The sequence below is a fragment of the Lutra lutra genome, chromosome 6 (genome assembly GCF_902655055.1).
Source record: "Lutra lutra chromosome 6, mLutLut1.2, whole genome shotgun sequence".
Taxonomy (NCBI): Eukaryota; Metazoa; Chordata; class Mammalia; order Carnivora; family Mustelidae; genus Lutra; species Lutra lutra.
The window spans coordinates 112,541,484-112,555,111 of record NC_062283.1 but is presented as its reverse complement, the minus strand read 5'-3'; the positions used below and the strand labels follow the sequence as shown (position 1 = coordinate 112,555,111).

At 45.5% G+C, this 13,628-nt stretch overlaps 1 protein-coding gene across 12 annotated transcripts in view; it reads right to left on the bottom strand.

The window, feature by feature from the left end:
- ANKRD6 (ankyrin repeat domain 6) overlaps window positions 1–13,628 on the bottom strand; it is a 186,918-nt gene that overhangs the window by 26,870 nt on the left and 146,420 nt on the right. For 7 of the 12 annotated variants that reach the window (XM_047734453.1, XM_047734462.1, XM_047734458.1 and 4 more), the window contains exons 3-5: window positions 8,683–8,781; window positions 1,990–2,088; window positions 151–249 (exon numbers count right to left, since the gene is read on the bottom strand). In XM_047734453.1, the coding sequence (XP_047590409.1) occupies window positions 151–249; window positions 1,990–2,088; window positions 8,683–8,781 (297 nt within the window). Of the gene's footprint in view, window positions 1–150; window positions 250–1,989; window positions 2,089–6,096; window positions 6,435–8,682; window positions 8,784–13,628 lie in introns of those variants that run through there. The other 5 variants (XM_047734452.1, XM_047734461.1, XM_047734460.1 and 2 more) reach the window with 1 other exon arrangement.

Genomic DNA, 13,628 nt, shown 5'->3' with positions numbered 1-13,628 from the left:
GGAGGAAGACTCTTGCTCACCATGGAGATTAGGTTTCATTTCCCCTGCTCCCCCCAGCTCCTGCTTCGCTACAAGGAGGTTCATGCAGGGACGACAGCCCTCGCCGTCCTCACCTGTGAACGGAGCCTTCTAGCACCTGCGGGGCCTCACCTTGTTCTTGGCAAGCACGTTGGCTCCTGCTTTAACGAGCAGTTTGGCTGACTGGCTAAAACCGTGCCAGGATGCTTCATGTAGGGCCGTATTCCCGTCCTGAGGAACACAGAAGGAGACAGAAAGCACATTACCCGAGACCTAATTCATCTCATTAGAATCGATACATCATAGTGTATTTCTGGGGCACACCACAGCTCCTTTCTCAAATGGGGCTTCTCATTGGAATCACAGAGCCCGGAAAATGATTTTCACGGGCTAGTTTCTCCACTCTCCCAGAAATGGTACATAACAAGAAACATTTTATTTTTTTTTATTAAAAAAAAAAAAATGGGGGGAGGGGCAACGGGAGAGGGGGTGAGAGAATTTTAAGCAAGCTCCACCCCCAGCACGGAGCCCAACTCGGGGCTCGATCCCATGACCCTGAGATCATGACCTGAGCTGAAATCATGTCGGATGCTTAAACGGCTGAGCTGCCCAGGTGCCCCAGAAAGTACCATTTTGGATGATGTACAGGGCTTCAATCCCTCCGGGAACCCTGATTGAGAAAGGCTCATCCATAGGATACATTTAGCAGGAACATGACGTTCATTCCTTCCCACCTCCATTACCCCTTGCTCCTGGCCCCAGAGAGGACTCTGCAAAGATCAGGCAAGTGAGGAGTCCAGGTCATAAGCTGTCGGGCCCAGGAACTGGATAGGCAGATTCTTCTCTTTTTCTTCCCCCAAATTTAATCTCACCCAGTTTAATCCAAAGTCTCAGGGACCGAAACAAATAAGCAGACCCTGAGACAACGGTGACTTGTGAAGAAGATAAACAAGTGTTCTCCATACGTGGCTTCTTAAATAAAAGTCAACCAATTAACACACAGTTGTTATTTGCTTAACTTCCTCTAACAGAAATATTAAATGCAGTGAAGTGAGTGGGGTAGGGCTGAGAGGGCTGGGGTTACAGGGAGGGAGAGGCATGCAGAGGAGGGGTGGAGCTGGGCTGGGGGCAGGCGGGTGCACTGTCCGGTCACATCTGGCCGCTGGCTTTGGCTTCTCTTCGTCCACACCACGAGACTGGCTGAATGGCACCGATACCCTCAAGGAGAAGGCTAGGTAGGGTCTCAAAGGCCTGGGAGCGGGGTGGTGCTAGGGATGGTAGTGGCCATGTGTGGGCTGGCCCGGGGGACTGACTGAACACAGCAGGAAGCAGAAGGAAAAGTGACTAGATGGGGACACGGGTAAGGGGGCTTCTGGTGTGCTGATAATTATCTGATCGCTCACAAAGGGATGCTCAGTTAGTGAAAACGCATTGAACTGCACACTTATAATCTGCATATTTTTTGTATATGTAGGACACTTTGTTAAAAAGTTATCTAAAAAGTAAACACAGGCTGAACTGCACTTAATGACAAAGTTCCCTGTTTTAAGATTAACGATTTAAAAGCAATGATTAGTATAAAATATATCATTGGGATTTCTTAAAGAATTGATTTTGTTCATTTTTTTCCTTCCAATATATTTCAAATTAATTCTAATATATATTTTTAAAGGAGGGTGAGCAAGTTAATTTGAGTCCAGGGCACATGCCTTCCCCCAGCCAGGCCTCCACAGGTCTCATTATTTCTAGACTTTTTTCTTTACCATTTATATATGTGGTTGCCCATTGCTGCCACAGAACAGGGGGAGGAATAAAAAAATATGATTAGTTGGGATATGAAATACTCTTTCAAAAGAAAGTTGGGCTGATTTATCATGTTAAAGCATGAGTGAGAAGACTTAGGAAGGATAACATCTCGAACAGTCACAAGTTCCCAAAGCAGGGTCCTCAGGTGGCCCTGTCCCCCGTCACCTTGTCTTGGCGGTCCAGAGCACAGCCTTCCTGGATGAGCGCCGCGATGACGTCCGTGTTCCCCACCACTGTGGCCCGGTGCAAGGCAGTCTGATCCCCCTGCAGAGGGACGTGGAGGCAGGAACAGTAGTCAGCTCTCCCAGCCCCGCCCTGCAGCACTCCCTGCACTACTCTGACACAAGGACATCTCCTGTCCTCCATTGGAGCAGACCAGCCATCACACCAGGCAGAGCTCTTCTGTTCGCAAACTCAGTGGGGAACTTCAAACCAACCACAGAACAGCTTCAGAGCTGACCTCAGAATGAGGGTCAGGCACTCACCTGCCGCCCCAAGGAATGGCAGTGTTCAGAGATATGACTGTGAAAAGTGGGTCTGAGTTCTAGACTGCGTGTGCCGTGCAATTAAGCCAGCAATCTTTACTCCCTGCTGAGTCCTCTAGTTGCCTGCTCTCGTTCAGAGGCATCACTCCCCAGCTGTGTCAGCTAGCAACACTCAGGATTTGATGAAGGGCGCTTATTTGTTGATCGACTTAATGGGCTGAGGGCAATGCAGTGGTTTATACCACGTCGTCTGAGGACTCCAGGGGCTATAAGCTATCACTGCATACGTCTGTGCGGCCTCTTCTGATATGTCATGACAGCATCCTCGCTGATTCATGCTGCCTTTTCTTTAGGATCAGATGCCAGGGATTGTTGACCTTCTCTTTCTGTATCAGGGCGGCAACGGGAACCTGACCCTTTCGCCTAAGTGCATTTGAGAGAACGTAAGATGGTCCAGATAAGAGAGAGTTCCGAAGTCTGTAAGAGCACATCTCATCTCTGACATATACTCAGGAAATCAAGTCGAGACAAATTAAGTCTGGCCTGGGGTCCAAACTGGAACGGGGAGGTAAGTGAACAGTGTGGAAAACTTCTGGTAAGGAGGAAGGGGTGCAGGCAAGGGGGACAGGAGATGTGAATCTTGCACAGTCTTGGGAGATACCTGGCACTTCACCGGGCCTCAGTTTCTTAACCTGCACCTGTAAAAGGAGGGTGGGTGCTCCCCCAGGTCTGTCCCTTCCCTTCTTGGGTTCTAGGATTTGGCTGGTAAGAGTTCTGCACAAAACGTTCTGGTGGAGCACCAGAGGGGCAAAGGACATGCCCCTGGGCATCCCTCATCTTCAGCCCAAGAGAGGAAAGAGAGATTATTATAAGACAAATAATATAGAGCTTTTTAAAAGAGGGTTGCACTGATACCTATGAACTGCCTTAATGAAGTACTGATTCTGCTTACTGAACACCTTGGGATCTAGAACAAAGAGCAATGCGCATTAAAGTCACTTGACCCAAACAGAAATTCTGGAGGTGGATGGTCATAATGGTTGTACAACAGTGCGAACGTGCTTAACGCCACTGAACCGTACAGTTAAAAATGGTTAAAATGGTAAATTTTATATTACATGCGTTTTATCACAATAAAAAGCACTTAATGCTATTTAAAACTCACGTTTACTTTCTTAAAATTAAAAAAAAAATCTCCCTTTAAAAATCCATGAGGGGAAGTGATTTTTATTTTTCACCCTTATAGTTTTAAATAGTTTCCTACTTTTTATACTTAACAAATACAATTTTAGCCACAGGAAAAACTGCTATTTATTGAAAGTCTACATTGTAACAATACACCGATAATGGGACTGTCCGTGTCTCGGACTCTTTTCTCACTGTTCATGTGTAGAATGTAAGGGATTTCCACAGTGATGGGAGCACATCCAGCTCCAGTATTACGATTTGTCCACTGCCCACAGCATGACTATCATGAAGCCTCCCCCTCGGCATCCTAAACCATTATTCCCATTACACATTAGGTTTAGACTGGGTTTTCTTCTTGTCCACCTTCCCAGAGACCCCTTACTCAAAGAGAACCCTTTCTGTGCGCCTGCAGTCACAAGAATGTGGCCCATGGTGGGTGGGTGAAGGAGGCACATCAAGCCATTACACACTCACTTCGAACATTCTAGGAACTGTTTCCAGAGGCCAAGCACTATGTCCAAACAAGTCATCCTTTGAGAAACTGCCCAAGTCTTAACTTTAAAAAATTTCTGGAAGAATTTCCAAGACTGCCATTTCACCCATCAGAATGGTAATAGGTTTTCCCAAAATGGGCCTCAAGTGCAACTTATGACCTGAGGAGAAAGATGGTGCTCTGGTCTCGGCAAGAAGGGGAGACTGCAGCCCACCCTCTAGGGGCAAACACTGATGGGGCCTTTTAAAATTCCCACAGACTGCGGGCACTCGAATCCACACTCTTTGCACTGATGAGAACAACCTTGTCATAGAACAGAACTTAACCATTCGATCTGTGTTGTGCACAAAGCCCGGAACTCATGGGTCATGTCGGCCACTCTTCGGTCCCAGCCAGTGCATGAGGGGCCTCGGCTGGTTGGGGCACCGTCTAGCCTAAGCCTTGCTGCAGGTCAAGTGCTTTATCCTGTTTCACAAGCTGCCCCTCAATCACGAGTTTAAGCAGCTTTGGAGCCGGAACATCACTATTATTTATTACTTGCTCTCAGCAGGAATCTTCCATTTTTGCTTCCCTGGAGAGGTCTTTCCTTTGTGAAACTCTAGCTCAACAAAAGAAGCTAAATCTAACTTTTGGTTTAGCCTTCAAAAGTAAATTTCCAGATGGATTATCAAGACTCAAGGAAATCTAAGGACTTGGGTGAGGCTGCCGTGAGGACACTAACTGTCCTAAGCCATGGCACAGGTGTCTCTCCCAGAGACCCTTTAGGGGCACTGCCTGTCTCCAGACCACCGCTTCCCCTCCATCTTCACTGCCTAAGAGACCTCACTCTGAGCCCGGGGCCTGGCCTCATCAGTTGGATAGAGACTGCGGAGAAGGCCAACGTCAGCCTTTCCCCACCGAAAGTGGCTGCCATTCAGCCACGCCGTTAGCTTTGCAAACACTGGATGGGACGGTTCTGGAGGACTGAGGAAGGGACTTTCTCTGGCTTATAAACACCAGCTACTCCAAAGTTACGAGGATGAGAGCTGAAGGCCACTCAGAGAGACAGGAAACCTATAAGCAAAGAGCCACCCTGGGCTATCTATCTCAGGGCTACTCTTCCCCAGAACACACAACCCAGTCGAGTGCCTGAGACTCTCAACTGCAACAGGGCCTCCTGTTTTCCTCCTATATAATTTACTGTGGAGGTATTTCCTCTTTGAAACAGGAAACAGAAAACCACCAAGCGTGTCCTTAATACACACTTATTAGCAGAGCCAGGCAGCAACTCTGACATAATCCTTATGTCTATATTATCTAAATACACCATGAAATTCTGAAACTTTGAAGAAAAAAAAAAGCTGGAAAAAGTATGACACGCTTAACAGTACTCAACAGTTATTTGTTCAATAAATATTTATTGACCTTCCACTACACTCCAAGTGGCATCTAATTCTCATTTTATTGATAAAAAAATTAAAAAAGCAAAAAAACAAAGGCTCAGTGCTGTTCAGTGCCTACCCAAGGATAACCAGCTAATTCGGGATAGCATGGTTAGTCCAGAATTCAAATTGTCAAGGCTCTTTGCGCTCAAATCCAAGTTATTTCTGCCCCGTGAAGTCAATGAACCTCAGTGCAGGCCTTAAAAAAGATCAGCTGCCTCTTGATGGCATCCCCTGGCTGAGTGCTTACACAAGGCCACAGCCACTCCAGGAGCCCAAGAAGTATCTGTGGAATGATTAACTACAAGGAAGCAGAAGGAAAAACACTGCGGCTGGAAACGCCGAGAGCCGGCCACCTCGCAGTTTGGCACTTTAGGCTGGAACATGCTGACCTGTCTGCAAAGTGTGTGAACTGCCAGCCCTCAATGTTTCTGACTTCAGTGCTGCTCACTTACGGAACTGAAAGTCTACATCTTGGTTGTGAAATACTTTTAGTTCTCTCTCCTACGTGGTGTAAGAGAACAGGCACAACGCACACAGATGCCGAAGCTAAGCTCATGGAAGAAACCTGAGTCCCACTAAGACGGAACATGTCCCTCTTCAGGATGGATCCCCCCAGGTGGCACAGATGGACATGTCGCCAGGAAGCCCAGAATGGTGCAGGTGTGCAAAGCAAGTTGCTGACCTCTTTTTCTCTCTCTGATCTTCTAGGGTTCTTCCTAGCCTTTCTTCTCTGGTTTTTCTTATTTTTTTCTTCCTTCGTGGCTTTTATCTTGGCCACAGGGTCCTGGACTATTTCTGAGGCGGGGGCCGTGTGGTTGCTCATTGACCAATCAGAGATGGCATTAGAGCTCCAGTGTGAGTTGACAGGATTGGCCGGAAGCAAGAGGGAATTTTCTCCTGGAGTTGCATATTCTAAAGAACTGGTTTCCACAGGTGGAAATTCATAATAATCCCATTCCAGGCCACTGGAGGTCATTCTTCAACTAATTCTCTGTCCTTACCATGACATTAGGAATGTATCTGTAGAATATGAAGTTAGGAGTAAATTCCTCACAACATTAACATTCTCTATTTCTATCCATCATCAAGGCAGGTAACTTCTGAACTGATTTTTTCCAAAAATTAATGTCCCACCTTCTTTAAAAAACACCCATAGTTTTTGTCTGCAAATTCTTGCATGAATGTTAAAGCTGATCACCAAAAGGCACAGTAAATATGAAGAGAGCCATGAACAATATCCCGGCAAACTGCTTCAGAACTAGTGAAGATCAATGCTACCTTCTCCTTTCCCAACCATTTTTACACTGTTTTGTTGCTGTGTTTTTGTTTTGTTTTGTCTTGATTTAAGTTATCAAGGAGAAGCAACATACACATTGTCTGATTAGGGCAAGGAGAAGATGTAAGAAAAGGCATTATTCCAATAAATGAAATGAAGGCGTTCCTGTCTAAAGGTAGCGCTGCATTACCTTCGGCTGCCATGTCTCCCCTCCTTTGCTACCTTGTGAAAACTCCTATTTTACTTCCTACCTTGCCCGATATAAACACCCCAGCCTGACAGAAACTTCTAGGAAGTTAGCATGGCTTTCGCTGCATGAGAACACAGTGATTCTCGGAGCACAAGACCTGAAGCAGGACTTGGTTAGGAATGGGTTAGCACCCTGGTGTGGTAGCCTAGCCAGCATGGCCAGTGACGACTTTAATTATGCAAAGAGAAGATGTGATGCATCAAACAGGTCTGCACCAGCAACCCCATGTTCTGCCTTTTCTGTGGTCAGAATCTCTTCTCTCTCCTTGTATGTCCATTCCTGTCATCTAAGGAGATGATATATAATCAGGAATGTTATGACGGTTACAGTGTGGGGGAAGAATGTATTATGACTCAAGATGGAAATCAATAGCCAAAAGCTAAATCAGCATCTTTTGAAAGTAACATTTTTGATGACCCAATAGGTTCCAAATATAACCAGAGATTTATGAATAATACCGGACAGCCTTCTGCCTGTACATAAAACAATGACATTTAGTTATTTCTTTACAAATGCTATCTGTCCCATTTGTGTGTCGGCCAAGTTTTAGAACATTGCACAAACAACTAAAGAAAATTAGAAGCACTTTAGTAACCTATACCCTAGCACACCTGAGGGCCTGAAATTTGATTAACACTCCATAACCACAGTTATTTTTTTTTAAATTTTATTTATTTATTTGTCAGAGAGAGAGAGGGAGAGAGAGCAAGCACAGGCAGACAGAATGGCAGGCAGAGGCAGAGGGAGAAGCAGGCTCCCTGATGAGCAAGGAGCCCGATATGGGACTCGATCCCAGGACGCTGGGATCATGACCTGAGCCGAAGGCAGCTGCTTAACCAACTGAGCCACCCAGGCGTCCCCGTAACCACAGTTATTAAAGGTGAATCAGGAAGAGATTATGATAAGTGAAAATTCTGTACGATTTTGTGTTCCTCACAAAACTTATTTCTTAGAGTCTTACCACACAAATTAGAGTTGAAATTAGAAAGAGTTTCTGAAAACAGCTTCCAATCACATTATCACAGCATTTTTTCCTAATAGCTCATAGGAGGACAATTTACATAATCTTATCTATATCCTCCTCTTAGAGAACTTACTTCCTCAAAAGACACAAGGCAACCCTGTGCACTATGTGACATCACCCCAAGTATCCATTTCTGATTGACTCAGAGTCAATCAGAAATGGATACTTGACTCTAAAAGAGTCAGTCAGAGTCTTTCTCTAGATAATCTGAAAGAAGAGACTCAGAGACTGAGTCTTAATAAAGGCATAGCGCTAGGGGGAACTCTCAGGAGGCTTGCTTTTTCTTGGATTCAATGATATCAGTTATTTTTTCTTTTGAACAGGTCCTCTTTACACTAAGAGAAATCAAGGTGAGAAGAGGAAAATATTAAGTTTTTAGGGCCTACTTTTTTTTTTAATGGTAAGCTTGGTCAATGACATATTTCCAATAGGCCTTGCCCGCACTCACTCAGGGGTGTGTGTGTGTGTGTGTGCGTGTGGTATGTATGCTCCTTCATACTGACAGAGGATAAGGCAAAATGCCCTCTGAGGTTCTACACTTGGATGATACTAGATAGGACATGAACCATGATGGGAAAACCACCCCACCCTTACAAACTCTAGCTTGCTACCTAGAATGGATCCCAGGTCTTCAAGGGGAAGTTCTTCCTACCAAGGGGACCAAGAAGTGCTAGGAGTGCATCCTCTACCCTCCTGCCTTATCGCAGGTTATACTCACATCATCCTGGACATCGAGGTCACAGCCAGCCTTCAGCAAGATCTGGACCACAGAAAGATGGCCCTTATTGGCAGCAAGATGAAGGGGGGTCCGGCCATGCTGTTAATGCAAAGCAAACACTGATTTCAGAATAGGCCATCAAAACCACTGCCCTGTGGGCATCTGGGTGGCTGCTGGTTGAGCTCCTCTGACTCTTGTGACAGCTCAGATCATGATCTCGGGGTTGTGGAAATCGGCCCTGCGTCAGGCTCTGTGCTCAGCATGGAGTCTGCTTGAGATTCTCTCTTTCTCTCTGCCCCTCCCCCTGCCCACACAGATGTGCACTCTCTCTCGAAACAAAAAAATAAATCTTAAAAAAATGACCACCGCTCCGAAGGGGATGGGGGCCTACAGCAAGGTTTACATAGTGGCAGTCCCCATCCCCTTCAGTCTGATAGGCGGTCCTTATATATTTACCGAAAACTCAAATTTTTATAAGTTTTTTAAGAATCTTATTTATTTGTCAGACAGAAAGAGAGAGAGAGTGCATAAGCAGGGGGAGCAGCAGAGGCAGAGGGCGAAGCAGGCTCCCCACTGAGCAAGGAGCCTAATGCAGGACTTAATCCCAGGACCCTGGGATCATGACCAGAACCCAAGGCAGACGCTTAACCGACGGAGCCACCCAGGTGTCCCTTCACCCAGAATTCAAGTTTGTCTCAGTTAACCTTTGTTACTGGCATTGTGATAAATAAATAAAATATGCTAAAAATGTGAAGATTTCCTTCAGTGCATAATTTCTACTCCCCACTCAACAAACACGTAGGAATATGAGGGGTTTCATGTTTTCTCTTATTTTCTCCCTGGTGCTAATACCCAAGCGTGATGAGGTAGTCACAATGAATTGGATGGGGCAAAAGATGGGAGAGCAGTAAGTCAAGCTAATCAGCCCCAGAAAAATCTGGTTAGTAATTATTAGAAATTGAAACTATTGGCCAAACTGTTTTGAATAGGTTCCCTCTTTTTAATTTAATTAATATATTTATTTATCTATGCATTTCTTTATTGATTCTCCCTTTTTAAGACAAATTTTAAAATTACAACATATTTCAGCCATTCAAAAATATGAATAATATTTTAAATGTACATACCCACAAATCACTTAAAAAAAGAAACCATAGATGTTCCTCGCAAACCCCTCCCAGATTTCATCTCCCTCCAGCTCCAGAGGTAACCATTCTTAAATTTGGTACTCTCCATTCTTTTACCATTTATTATATTTTACTACACATTTATTGCCATAAATAATAAACGTGGTTTTACTTATTTTAGAACTGTACAGAAATAGTATTAAACTTTTTTATCATTTGGCAGTTTTCTTGTCCAATGTTACATATTTTAGATTTTTTTTCATATAGTCAAATGGAGTCCCCGTTCATTTATTCATTATTCACCTACTCTCTACTGATGGGCATCAAGGTTCTTTTCAGTGGTTTGCAGAACACCTTCGTGTGCACATGTCTCTGTGCCTCTGAGGAGGCTTCTTAGTCCTGTTGTTGGGTCCAAGAGATGACCATCCTGCAACAGCCCTAACATGCAGGCTCCTGAGGTATGACACAACGGGTGACACCCAGAATAACTCTCTTCAGTGTAAATCAACTACTCAGAGAACTGACCTTGCCAAACTCCAAAGTCCTCAAATTCTTAAGGAGGCATTATGTTCCCTTTGCTTTCTCCCTCACATTCACTGTGAAGAAATGTTCTCCCTCCTGCTTCAAAAATCATTTAGCCACGGCCCCCACCCATGTTGAAACACACCCTGCGCATCTCATAGGGGTCTCTAAATACGGGGATAATAGTCTCTTACCACCTTCCAGCACTTCGATAAAACTTTCCAAAGAACTTTATTGATATTCTAGCAGGATAACCCGTTAATGATCTCCATAAAGTGTCAGTTTGCCGTAGGCAACTAGGCGTGGAGGAAAACAGAGATAGCAGACCATAAAGGATCTTAATTTCTACCCATGAAATGCAATCAAAGCACTAGAATGATTCTGTAAAGAAAGAGGTCAGAGCTCACTTTAAAATTAGAATTCTTAATTAAGAAAAAAGTTGCTCCCAAGAAAGTGGGCTATAAAAAGCCTTCATAAAAAGGCAGTGTCTGAGAGGAGTTGGAGTGACCTTCCCTGGCTAGCAATTGTCTCAGTGCACACTGCTTCACCTTGATTCTTTCAAGGAAAGGTCCACAGCCGATCGGACGGAGCAAAGCAAGCGAGTTCCATTCACTGGGCCTAGTCCCAGGCTCCATCTGTCATCACATGTCCTTGTTGAGGACATCAGATAATGACCTTCAGCAAGTTCCTAAGGCATTATGAAACACAGGGAAGTTTGTCACGTTTGTGAGGAGACAGATGCTTGTGCTGTGAGGAAGGCCGATAGGATGGTGGGACACAAGGGCTTCTGAGCAACCAGAAAAATCTAAACTCTGATGGGGAGAAGTCGCTGCAGAGATCCTGGAAAAGAGGACAAAGGACAAGGAGTCTCTGGGTGTCAGGTCAAGGAAGCCCAAGGAATATCCTCGCCGACAACCAGACCCAAGGAGGCAAAAGGGTTTGTCCAAGTGAACACAATCAGAAGGCAGAAGGAGATGCTGCTGTGGTTCAAACCAGATCACATCGAGGAGGGCGCTTTAGAGACTATAAATCGCTGATAAAATGGGCCTGGACTAGAGGCACCTTCCTAATCCAGAGTCAGCAGAGACTCCCCTCTGTGGCGAAAGGACAGGCTGGAGGCAGTGGAGCCTCCTGACAACAAGCCCAGCTCAAATCCCAGCTCTGACTAATAGCACCTGTGTGACTTTGTGCATGACTCTCTCCTAAGCCCATTTTCTCACCTATAAGATATGAATAGCTTCCACTATCCACCCCATAAAAGCTAGAAATAGGATACATGGGGTAATATCCACTATCTAAGGTTGGTTTTCCTTCCCTCCAGCTGTCCTCAGCCCTAACCCCTGAAGACACCCTAACTGTTCCCTCTCCTCCTTGTCAGCCCTGCCCATCTGCCCTAGCAAAGACGGGTGGGATATTTTCAATGGCAAACAGACCTGCGTGAAGGGTTGGAAATGAGATCACTTAGACAGTTAGAGGAGCTCCAGCTGAAGGGTCAAGGTTCCTACAGACCAGTCCTTTTTTTACTTTTTAAGGGGGGGAGGGGCAGAGGGTGAAGGAAAAAGAGAATCTTTTTTAATTTTTTTTTTTAAGACTTTTATTTATTTATTTGACAGACAGATTACAAGCAGGCAGAGAGGCAGGCAGAGAGAGCGAGAGAGAGGGAGGAGGAAGCAGGCTCCTCCCTGCTGAGCAGAGAGCCCCGATGCGGGGCTTGATCCCAGGACTCTGGGATCATGACCTGAGCCAAAGGCAGAGACTTTAACCCACTGAGCCACCCAGGCACCCCAAGAAAGAGAATCTTAAGCAGGCTCCACACTCAGCACAGAGCCTGACATAGCACTCAATCTCATGACCCTGAAATCATGACCTGAGCTGAAGTCAAGAGTTGGATGCTTAACTGACTGGGTCACCCAGGTGCCCCTCCTGCCAGCCAGTCTTGATCCACTTGTCCACTTCCATTTTGAAACACAGCCCGTGGTTTCCAGTTTTTTGCATCTCTGCTGTACAGGCATTCTTCCTGGGAATGCCCCTCTCCAAACTATGCCTTCTCTGATTCCCCAAGAAGCATCCCAGACTTGTCTTCTCTGTTCCCACAGCAACTCAGCTTCCTCTTTTTTGTTTTGACATTCTGTTTTGAGTGTCACCCTGGGCCCTGGTTTTTCCTTCCAACTAGGCCATGATCTGCCTGAGGGCAGGATAGTGCCTTCCATGAATGATGAAGCAAGTTGACTCTGGGGTGGAATGTGGCCATGTCAAAAAGGAGTCCATGTTCCTCAACCATAGGGACACAGAAGCAAATTCCAATTCCCCAGGCTTGACCTCAAAGAAATGGAGAGCAAGGGTGTGGACTCCAAGTTTTGGGATATCCCAGCCCCTCAGGAAGTTTAGATACCTAGGGGCTTCATAAGTGTTGAAGCAGGTACAAAAAGGACATGGGGACTTCTCTGAGGAGGGTCAGTGTCCCCCTTGCATGTCTGGCTCCTTTCATGGCATCAGGTGAAAGTACAGTAGCACAAAGGCAGGAGTCATCGGCTTCCCGCTGAGTCTGATGCTGTCCCACTCCTGTGCCCTCAGGTTTCCTAGTTTCCTATGCAAGACCAACTCCCTTAACACACACACACACACACACACACACACACACACACACACACACACACTCACACATCATCCACTAAAGGTGGAGAGGAAGAACGAAGCAGAAATATATCTGGTTTTCCAGAACATCATATTATGAAAAGCAATGAAAGTCGAGCCAATCAGAAAAGTCGCTGCTCGACCTAGCACACAAAGACACCCCAAGGTCATGCCTTGTCAGGCATGGAGAAGGCTGCCATCTCCCTAAGTGTGAGGGGGCAAATAATAACTGACCCTTAGAGGGGTCTCTGAATGACTCAGACCCAGGATGCATCTGTTCTCATCTTCATGCCCACAGGACTGGCCAATGGAAGAAACGGGAAAAGGAAAAAAGACTGTGAACTATGAATGATATGAGGGAGATGTTTTTGAAGCATCCATTTGTCCTGGGACCTTCCCTAGTTCAATGGCCAGTTCAATTCAACATAACTCAACCCAGGTTCTGGAGGGCTCCAGGAGACTGCTAATAATATGGACAAGAGGAAAAAACAGCAGCAGCTAACACTTACGGGGTACTTACTATGTGATATCTTAAGAATTTTACTTAGAATGTTAGCTCATTCAATCCTCCCCGCAACACTATGAGGTAGGCACTATCACTAAGATGAGGAACTTCCATTTTACAGATGACAAAACTGAGGCATGGAGGGACCCTGTCCATTT